Raw genomic sequence first — 11,339 nt, forward strand, 5'->3', positions numbered from 1 at the left:
TCACCCCGCTTAAAACTATGACAAAATCTTCATAAAATAAAAGATAGCAAGTGCTGCATTTAACAATGTTTGTCAGCGGGTTTCTTTTACGGGATACTTTGGCTGAAGAGAGTGTCAGTGTGTGCCAAATGGTCACTTTCGTCAGACGCAAACAGCGCGTTTGTTTTTCCAAGATTGCCTCCACAACTGAGAAATGTGTTGTTTTCTAAGGAGCTTGGTGTTCACCCAGCTGCAGTAGGCTTTCATTTAAATTATGACAAATCATTATTATTATTACTGCTTATCTTATCTTATTTATTTATTTATTTATTTAACAAATGTGTCCAACTTGTTGTTTTTTTTATTTTCCCCCAGACCACATTTAACATGGCATTAGCTGTTTTGACACTTATGTGCTGGAAATGCCTTGTTGAAGTCTGTTTCTCACTTCTCCTCTGTTATCTATGGGGGTTTTTTTTTGCAGAAGTCGCAAGGAAATGGGCCCCTAAATAGACTGTTGATGGCAGCGAAAAGGAAATACATGGACACAGAATTACCCCCTCAGGAATCTGAAGGTAAAGTAGTGGAAGTTGTCAATTTTGGCCTTTAGTGTCTCTGCATAAAGCATGTTTACATCATGGTTTATCAACCCCAAGAAATGTCAGTCTGAATCTGAAGTTCCTGCATTAACATACCATAAGATAAGAGATATATTATTGAGCATATGTCAGCTTGTCATTCTGCAGTGTGTTGATTTCTTCCTTTTCTATCTATCTTTCTATTCAGACCTCTTCCAGGATTTAAGCCAACTCCAGGAGACATGGCTCACAGAAGGTGAGACTTGCTTTTTTTTATTTTATTTTAAAGCTTTTCTGCAATGATTTCCCCATTTGTGACAATCATGAGGCTTCCTGATGTGTCTCTCTGGAAAGATTGGAAAGCACAGAAACCTAATATATACAGCAATGTTGCCTATGTACTTGCTTTCCATCATCTATAATCAGAATTTTATCACAAATTCTGCTTTTTTTGTTGTTGTTGTTGCTGTTGTTTTAAAGTGCTGTCATAAAACTTTGGCTTTGGTGAAAAAAGGTGACTGGTGAAAAAGATGACCTCCTTAGCTGCTGTAAAGAGACTCACTGGGGAGCCCAAACTTTCTGATGCAACACACATGCTCATAAACCATACAAAACTGAGAAAAAAAAAAGAAAAAAAGAAGGCCAGGGAGAGAACACAGACGGGACATTATTAGCTTTGAGCATGTCCTATTTTGGCCATGTTGGCATGTAGCATGCGTGCCAGCCAGCGGCCAATGCAAACAAACACAGTATTTGGCTTGTGTCACTCATAGCGATGAAATGAGTCCCGGTCAGAGGCAATTGTCAGCTAAGAAGACTTAATAAGTGCAATGATGACGAGCACTCTAATCAAGTAATTATACTGTATGTCAAGAAGAGGGAGAACAACACGAGCCATGAGTCATTATGGCTGTTTGGTGGTAACCTGGAGCAGAACAGTTGCAGGATAGTGGCTGTCTGTGCTTAAAGCTGCAAGTAAAAAAAAAAAAAAAAGAAAAAGAAGAGAGAGAGAACTGCACCCCGAGGTGTGAATTTGTTGTGTTAGTTGCTTTGATGTGCTTTGATGTGGAGGTCTGAAGGGAAACACCACTTATTTGACATTTTTATTCTAATGTGAACCAAATCAGCCTCATAAATCTAAACATTTAAAAGTCCCCCTCCATGTTAAAATGTGTTTTTTTGGCTTATTGTTACTTCTCTTGGATGTTTGAGTTGGACACTAAAAGGCTGTTTTCATGTTCATTTGCTGAAGGAGTGAAGTTTGGCTGTGCTCACCTTTTTTTAAAATCTCAGTTTAAAGCGTACATGTACAAGCATGAATTTGCGACATTGCAGCTATTGTGGAAGCCAGTTGTGTAAATTAGACGTGTGTGATGTGGCAAGTTGAAGCTTTCAGTGCACAGACACTGAAAAAATAGGAGATATTTTGTGTCCAGCATGTTTTAAAAGACTTTTTTTTAATAAAAGTAGATTATTGCTCCACTTTTTATACGTCTTAAAACATGTCTGGAGGGAATCTTCTAAGTTTTAAGTTATGGCAGAGATGTTATTGTATTTTTTATGTAAATGCTTTTTTCATGAAGTGACTATATAGTGCTTGGTTGGTGCTCTGCTGTGTTTAAAGGAATTTCACAAGATTTTCTAAGTCGGATAAATTGCTAATGTCATCTTAAAACAGTACACCAAGTCCCAATATTGACATTGAGTCATACACAGTGTACAACAGAGCAGCAATAGGGAAGTGAGACGGTTGCAATGAGTTGAGTAAAGCCGACTCCCCGGGTCAGCTACTGTTTATGACAAACAATGCTGCATCTACTTTAGGTTTCTCACCTTTTCTTATGCAGCGTCAAAAACCAGCAAGTTCGCTTCACACCACTGTCTCAAGCAGACAAAGACGAGAGCCAGAGCCAATAAAACTGCAACAATGGGTGTCGCTTCAAAGTTGGAGCCTATTTGTATTCACAGATTTAGCTGTAAAGGCCACCCAAAAAAAAAAAAAATCTATTTCTCACCTAGTCGTTCAGTTAGTTTTGGTTTTACTTGCCCAGGCTGAGATATCAGCCTGTGAGATTTCTCTCATGGGTGAATTGAATTGTATTCGTCATGCTCAAAACTGTGAAAACAACATTTTCAAAGATTAAAAGTAACATTTCTGTCTATAAATATTGCCATGGTTACTCTGAATAATCCTCAGAAGTCACTGTGGTGAGTTTTTTTTTATTGGAACTGCTTTCTACAAAAGAAGTCATCTTGTATGAAAACCGATGACAGTGACTTCTGTGGAAAATTTAGAGCAATGAGGCACTTTTTCTGGGAAGAGTTGTTGCTCTTTAATTAAGTATTTTCTATGTATTGTAAGCAACAGAAGCATAAATCTAGTCAACTTCTTTTGTATTGGGGTTGAGAAAGAAATCTCACATCAAATCAAATAAGACACAAACTATTTTCATGGCTTGATATCACTGTCAGGTAAATGAGAAAAGTTTTTTTTTACTAATCTAAGTGAGCTCATTCTTTATGGTACAACATTATATTATATGATGTATTCACAAATTGGGTGGCAGCTTATTGTTGAGTGGCAGAGAGTGAAGAAAGCAATAAAAAAAACAGGAGAGAAAGATGGAAGTGTAACTGTATCAAAGTGTTATTTAACCCTAAGTACTGGCTTGTTTTCAGCTTCCCCAGCTAAGACCTCTCCTTTCCTGTTGCATTAATTAAAGACCTTATCATGACTGATTGTAGTTGTGAGGGATTCACCAAGATTGTAAAAGCTGGGGTAGCTTGAGGGAAGTTTTTTTTTTTTTTTAAGCCAAAGGAGAGCGGAAGCAAAAGAGAGACAGAAAGGGTGAAGAACTGAATGGCAAGAGTTCAGGAGCTTGTCACATCTTGTCTCATTGGCCTTTAGGTTTATATGACTGGGGCTGCTTTAAGCTCCTCCCAGGATCTCCCACTGAGAGAAAAAAAAAAAAGTCATTCAAGGTGCCTGGAAGCATCAGGGGGAGAACATGCGTCTGTGCTCGTATAAACACACTTTCCTTCTTGTGCTGACTTGCATCTCAAAGCCCCAGACGAGGTGTTCCTGGAAACAAATCAGATACGCAGGCGAGCGCTCATACGCACACACACACACACACACACACACAGGAAAGTGCGCATAAATATTGGCCCCTGCTCTGTCTCATCAGCAGCTTTATTCCCCCCCTCCTCCTTCCCCCTGAGGGCAAAAAGACAAGAAAATTTAAAAGGAGGTAATATTATTATGGTATAGTAAGCCACAGGATGCTGCGTTATATAAGAAATCGATGTCATTTATCTGAACATGCTCCAAAATGCCGTCATCCGGTTTCCTCTGCACAGGAAGGAGGAGTGTGACGACAAGAAAGTAGATTTTGAATTTCTTATTTCCTCTTTTTGTCCCGTCTCTGCTGCGCCCTTGTTTTGGCTTCTGTGATGTGCGCATCATTGTCTGGAAACCTCCTTGGATGAGGAGAGGAGGGGTCATTTAGGCAGAACGCTGGGTTGGATTTAAGTTCCTGGTAGAGAAGTTTAAAAAAAACTTTAAAAAGAAACCGGAGGCCTCGGTGCAGACTCATGGTGACATTGTGTCTGAGAAATACAAAAAGGAATTTTATGAGGAAGTTCTAATAGTGAAATAAAAATGGCTCCTTTTTTAGTTTCTCTATTAAGTGAATGGTGCTCAAGCATCTGCAACATGGTGCCATTTTGATTTTGTAGCCCATTACGCCCCTGATTGGGTTCATGTTATTTAATGATAGCCATCAACTTTTCCTTACCCAGTTAGCTTGTACCATGACGTAAGTGCAGGTCCCGGGCAATGGAAACACTTTAAAACCCCAGAAACTTGCCCTGTTTCTGCTCTACGTTGAGGGTTAGGTCATTAATTCAAGAGTAGCAAACAAAATGCCAGAGCGCTTATGGCTCAGTGGGTGAATTTGACCTCCTCACCCCATAGTGGGGTGTTGGCAGTCAAATCATTTGGGCTTTTCTAACCTGTTTGTGTGACTTAAAATCCAAAGCTCCAAAAGCACAATTGTGAATGGGTTTGGATTCCCCAAAAAAAAAAAAAAAAAGGAGGGAGCCATACAATAGTGTCTGTCTAGCTCTGCTGCACCTGGGCCCAGCATTACTGACTGTGCTTATTCACAGAGATCCTGGATGAGTTTCATTATGAGGGAGCGTATAATCAGGACCACTGATACTTTTTGATATAGTACACCACTGCAAGTAATTTAAGATCAGATAAAGATATTGCACATACACTATATCACTGTAGTGACTGGCCCTTTTTTTTTTTTTTTTTTTTTTTACAAATCAGTGCAATCTGGCTGTATATAGTTTCAGAGACACATACATTAATGCATCACAGTATTATAACCAACTGATATGTTGATATATGAACTGTTTCTACTACTTAAAAGGAAAAGCAGTGTGATCAAATCTTAAACTGCATTCATTCAGCACTGCATTTCATCACTTCTCTTGTATTTAATGCAGTTCCATTGTTTTATCTCCACTTCTTGCTTTTGACTATAGAACGATTCCTCATCTGCAAAACAGATGAAATCCAGACTACTTCTAGATTGTGAGACAAAGTCCCCGCGCTTTGGGACAGAGATAAGTTGCATCTGAGTGGCTGGTTTGTCACAGCACTTGACAGATTTCCTCACTTGTTTAGCCGGAACAGCCTGTTTAGTCTGTCTGGATTTTCTACAATGGAAATAGACAGAAGCTATTGGTATTGCTGCAAATGTGACTATTGGCATATGAGATGACTGACTAGTTTTAAATAGAGAAGAAAAGAGTTGCATGTCATGACATTACTGTATAGTATTAATGAATGTGGAGGGGAAATGACTTCCTTTCCACTGATTAGACGTCAACTTGGGGCACTGTGCTGTTTTGTTTTATTTTTAGACTGTGATTTTGAGTTGAAAAAAATGTGGATATGAAATAAATTTTGAAATAAAATGTAATGGAATTAAATAAAAAAGGGAACTGAAATAAACGGTCACTCTATGATGAAGGAGGATTAAGTAACATTTCATAATAATGAGTTGAGTTTTCAAAATGTGTTGGATTATTACAAAACTTCATTGTTTAATCGATTGTATGATGTGTTTATTTATTTAATCAAATTCTAAATTTGGGTCTCAATACATAATGACTGGATGTCAGCTTCATGGTTGTTGTCAGTCTATATGTCTGTTTTGAATTGGCTAGAATCTCTAAACTAGAGTCAAAGGTTAATGATATAATGATGAAACACATCTGGACATGATACTAGTCAGCAGCTCCGTGTTGGTGACTATGGTGTATTGATCTATGAATAAGCAAAGTGCTGGCACGCTGCAAAAAAACTGTAAAATGAAGGTCGCCTGAATGAAGCCCAGCGTGGCTGTGACTCAGATTTCACTGAAGAAAAAAAGAGCGAGAGAGGAGGAGGAGGAGGAGGAGGAGGAAAGGAGATACAGGGAGAGGTCAGATGTTGTCTTAAAATGTAATAATAATAATGATAATTTAAACATAATAATAAAAGTTTGGTTCTTCTTTTTGTCTTCCCATTTCAGCTCAGGTTCCTGACAGTGATGAACAATTTGTTCCTGATTTCCACTCTGAGAACTGTGAGTACATTCAATTTCTTTGTTCTTTCAATGCATGCGTGTCCATATCTCACTGAGTGGATTTATACGTGCATCAAAAATCACATTTTCTGGCCACACAGCACATTACACAGTTGTATTATTACTGTTTATTCAATCATACACAGATTCCTACAATATACAGAGCTGTGCACGGACAGCCTCACCCGTCTTTCAGATTTGGTCATTTGGCTTGATCGTGTAATTCCAGCTAAAGTATGCATGCCTATGAGAAAGTGAAACCAGCGGTCAAATTTGGGCTGTGAAACCGCCAGAGGCTTAGGTGGGGATACTGTAACTCGCTGATGTTACAGTAATCTCTTTGGCAGACAAAGCTATGCAGAAACAGAGGGCCTAATGAGCCAGTCATCATGAAGTGAATTTGGATGCCGGCAGTATGTGCTGCCGTCATCCATTTGCATGCCTTTGAAAAGCTGAATGGGTACGGCCCAGGAAACCAGTAAAAAATTATTCAGGGCCCAGGTACAAAGATGGCCTTTTGTGTATATCGGAAGGTGTAAAATGGGAAAGCAAATTCCTGGGCTGCACAACTGAGCGGCTATTTGAATGAGTTTCCCTTTCTTGTTGTGTGTGCTAACAATGGCAAATCAGGATCTAGGTGGGGGTACGTGTTGCTCTACAAACTGTTTTTTTCGGTCCCATTCATAACACTGCAGGCTTTTCCATCTTTGGCAATGACAATGAAATGCTTAGCAACTTAAAGAGATCTTAAAATAACTCAACAATAATCTCATCACCCAAGTAAAACTGACAGCTTTCAGTCCCAGTCAAAGGCACTTCCTCCAATTGAAACCCCATGCGCCTTTTGTATGTAAACATCATGTGATTAAACCAGCACCAAGTCACAACTGGTCAGCCCCTCTGTGACACATGCCCTGTGCAATATTGTCGCTGTCTGTTGGCCAACAATGCTGCAGAGGAAGCACGGATGAACCCAGGGGCACACTGAGGTCATGTCTACTTAACCCCCTGGCCTGTCAGCCAATCAGCTGTCAGGCCACTGCTAACGGTTGACCCGGGTATGATTTGCAGGGTCATGGGGGCTTCGGTTTGACGGGCAGCTCATTTACACACAGCAGAGACACTGCAGCGTTGACAGACAGTGTCCCTGCTGGTCACAGTCAATAGCCAGAGTCCAGTTAGAGCATCTCTATTGAGCTTTGATTGATGGAAAACTGAAGCTGACAAGTGACTTTAAATACATTCATCTCAGTTCGTGTTTGTGGTATATTAAAAGCAGCGCTACATAAAAAGGCTTGTCTCTTCCGATAGTTAACTGAGACACACTCACAGCGTCTGGTGCGCTTTTAAAAACAGGTGACTCACCTGTTTTGGAAACTCAAGCGCATATAAAAAACATAAAGCAAAGCCCTAATCCCAGGTCACCGGAATATAATTGATACTTCCATTGAAAAAGGAGCCATGGTAAAATTAAACATTGTTGTTTACTGAGTCAGGTTGTTACCTGCATGGGTGTGGTGTTGACGGAGAGAGAGAGAGACAGAGAGAGAGAGAGAGAGAGAGAGAGAGAGGGGAGACGGAAGGAGGGAGCCAGTGAAACAGAAAAAAAGAAGAGAGGCAAAAACATTTGGACATGCTGGAATGCTAGATTAAGGAAGAGGAGGGGGTGGAGGGGGGCAACGGAGGGATTGTGCAATACCTGCACATCTGGTAAATCTATCTCATCTGGTTCATTCTCCTTTAGTTCACAGCTAACAAGCGTGCTCTGTCTGCAGGCTGCCATTGAGGGAAGGTTATGCAAACATGCAACTTTTATGTACTTGCTGACCTGCCTGTGTGTGTATTTAAAGGTAATTGAGCCATTGGTGATAACAGCGTAGCATATTTTTTCCATTGAAGTAATGTGATTGAACCTGCATGGAAACAAAGTCTTAAAAGTAGGATGTGATTTTAATCTCAGGCTCATCAAGAGGAGAGGAGGATTAATGTTGGTTTTATTTTGGCGCTGACAGCACCTTCGGGGTTTTTTTCTCGTCCGACGCTAGACTGTCAGACAGATTCCTTTTGTCTGTTTTCTGCCTGCGGGGAAGAAACACATGGAGGTGTCAATCAAATTTAAAGTGCATATACTTAATTAAACTTAAATAGTTTGAACATGTCATTACTTTACTTTTGTTTTGTGTGTGTGTCAGACACGCTAAAAGGCCACAGTCGGGACGTTCGCTGAGGCATTGCCTGCGCTCAGAGCTCGTTCTTCTTTGTCCAAGTATGTTGTTTACACTTGGAGCAGCTCGAGAGATGTGACCCATTCATAAATTTTCTTCCTGCGTGCGTAAGAGGAAGTGTGCCTCTCCCTCCCCCCTCTCTCTTGCTCTCTCTTTCTTTCTCTCTCTCCTTCTCTCTCTCCCTCTCTCCCTCTCAGTCCTCCGCTGCTCTCTCCTTCGGTCTTCATTCATAAAAAAGTCCTACAGTACTACAGATCCCCCCCCCCCCCCCTCTCTGACGCCCCCCGCCTCTTCAAGTGGATACTCCAAACTCCTCCTTCCCTTCCTGTGTCTGTACAAACTAAGTTGAATTTAAAAATCTGGACCCCTCACCTCCCCCCATCCCCACCTCCTCTGCCCTCCCCTTTCCCTTTTCTCTCTACCTCTCTCTCTCTCTCTCTCTCGACACACACACACACACACACACACACACGCACACACACACACACTTTGAGTGTTCCAAGATGTGAACTAATCCAGCGATTTCTGAGCTGTGTGGGACGATTGTTTAGTTTTGTGCCTTGCAGTAATTATATAGGAAGTTGCGGCTATAGAATGCCGTTACAGTGCTTCTCGGACAGTGAGTTTAGCAAGATTAGAGCAAGTGAAGAGGATAAAAGAGGAACTAGAGAAGAAATGATGATGAAACTGCACGGAGCTCCTTCATAATCTGTGTCCTCTTTTTTTTTTTTTGTTGATTTGATTTTTTTTGGTTTGTTATTGAGTCTGTTAGTGATTTGTTTGCGACATTCTGCTTCCCGTCAGTATTTTGATGAATTATTCGGCCCATAAAATGTCAGAAAATTGTGAAAAACACTGAATTAAAGACATTAAATTTACTAAAGGTCAAGATTATTTCTTAAAATTGCTCAGCAACCATCAAAACATCAGGATTTCTTATTTATCATCATATAAGACAAGGAAACGCAGCCAATCCTCACAATTGAGAGGCTGAAAATAGGTCATATTTGGACGTATTAACTTAAAAATGTCTTGAGAAATGAATCAATTATCCAAAAAAATCTATAAATACATTTTTGACTAATCTCTACTCTCCAACATGATAGAGATTATAGCGGGACAAGAAGAACGAATTAAGCAAAGAAAGACAGAAATAGGGAAAGAAAGGAGTACAAAGAAGAGAAAGAAAAAGTTCCAGTAACCCAGCTCTAACCAAATCCTCCCAGCAGTGTGTCTCTCTGGCTCTGTGTGTTCTGCTTTGTCATGAATTCACAGCCTTCCTCTTGTTTGGGTTGTTTTTCTGGATCAGAACTGGCCCAATCAGGCCCTATTTGGAGCATGGGGCGATGGGTGAATCGAGCCCCTCCCTCCGTTGCTCCCTCTCTCCCCAAAAGAGAAACATGCAGCCCTGTGTTCTCCACTTTTCCAAAATACAGCTGCTATGCAACAAAGTGCGCAAAAACAGCCAGGTGCCTGCCAGATATGCACGAATACCGCTCGCCTGCTCGCTCTGGGGAGGCGAAGCTTCCTCAATGACTGTTTGTTGCTGTGTTTTGTTTATCTGTGCTGCTCACGTGGATTTATGCTCATGAGTAAAATAGCTGATTTCTCTTAAGTGAACAGATGATTTCTTTCGACGGGCCTCTCATCCACTTACTTATGCGCACGTATAAACACACTTGGCCTGCTATACACGCACACATTTTACACACATACAAACTTCAGTCCCGCAGTTTTATGAATGGGCTGGTTGTGAAAGAGCGGCTGAGGCAGCACATTGAGTTAAGGGGAGTGAACCTTCATTCATGACATTGGGGGATGTTATTCCACCACGAACAACACCTAAGAGAGAGGTGCAGGTCTATTTTTCTGTTTGCATTTTCATCTGAAGACATTACTTTTAAAGATCATGCTTTTAATCTGCACCTCCTTTTTATTTGGTGTAATTACAATCACATCTTTGAGAACCACAGATTTAGTTTTTAGAAAGCTTCAATTTGTTTTTAGGATAGGATTCTTTTTAAAAGAGACATTAATTAGGCCTCTTACTTAATCGTATCCAATAAAAACGGGTTTGTGAAGGCCAAGCATGTAGCGTAATAGGCGTTAAACAGCTTCCAGTGGGGAAGTAAAAGCTGTACTTTTACGTGTTGATTCAGAACAGCCCTGTCAAATCCAGGGGGCCAGGGGATTTGAGCCAGGCAGCGCTGCCCGAGTGTCAGCAGCATAGCTTTGTGAATGGACGGCAGTGTGTGTTTTATTACAGGAGAGTGAGGGGAAGTGCATGTGAGGAAAAGACGAGAGAGTGTCGTGCGTGGGTTTGTGTGCGTGCGTGCTAGCTGCATCCCTGTGATACTCATGTGCATGCTTGTATATTTCTATTACCTATGAGTGTGTGTGCCTCCTAGGTGTGCGTGTGTGTGTGGGTATGTGCTGTGTGTGTGTGTGTCGTTTACTCCAGCAGGACGTCTCCTGCTTTCTGTAGCTGGAATGTTTTCTCTTTAGAAATTGAGCACAGACCAAAGAGGTGAACAGATGCTGAGAAAGAGAAGGGGCAAAGCCGTAAAAATAACAGTAGTTGAACTGAAGTAATCACCAATAGGAAGATACCAGGGAGTGTGTGTGTGTGTGTGTGTGTGTGTGTGTGTGTGTGTGTGTGTGTGTGTGTGTGTGTGTGTGTGTGTGTGTGTGTGTGTGTGTGTGTCAACTGTGCACACATGGCAGTGATGATGTCCAGTTTGGACATCTTGCCTGTTTAAAAAGGATAATCCCAGTTTAAAACAATTTGGGCATTTCCTTCCCCTATTTGTAATAATGAGATTGTGAATAGACGTAAAACAGACCCATGACTTACCATATGCATTTTCCTGTGAAATGAGCAACTGTTACTTTGGGTGGTATTCTGAGTATGC

General features: G+C 40.9%; 2 protein-coding genes across 2 annotated transcripts in view; both read left to right on the forward strand.

Moving 5' to 3' along the window:
- Positions 1-11,339, forward strand: part of nbr1a (NBR1 autophagy cargo receptor a) — a 504,698-nt gene that overhangs the window by 250,256 nt on the left and 243,103 nt on the right. The window lies entirely within an intron of this gene.
- Positions 1-11,339, forward strand: part of etv4 (ETS variant transcription factor 4) — a 34,198-nt gene that overhangs the window by 352 nt on the left and 22,507 nt on the right. The window contains exons 2-4 of the mRNA XM_062443050.1: positions 464-554; positions 766-813; positions 6,149-6,202. Of these exons, the coding sequence (XP_062299034.1) occupies positions 464-554; positions 766-813; positions 6,149-6,202 (193 nt within the window). The remainder of the gene's footprint in view (positions 1-463; positions 555-765; positions 814-6,148; positions 6,203-11,339) is intronic.

Source organism: Scomber scombrus, chromosome 21 (assembly GCF_963691925.1).
Source record: "Scomber scombrus chromosome 21, fScoSco1.1, whole genome shotgun sequence".
NCBI classification, from domain to species: domain Eukaryota; kingdom Metazoa; phylum Chordata; class Actinopteri; order Scombriformes; family Scombridae; genus Scomber; species Scomber scombrus.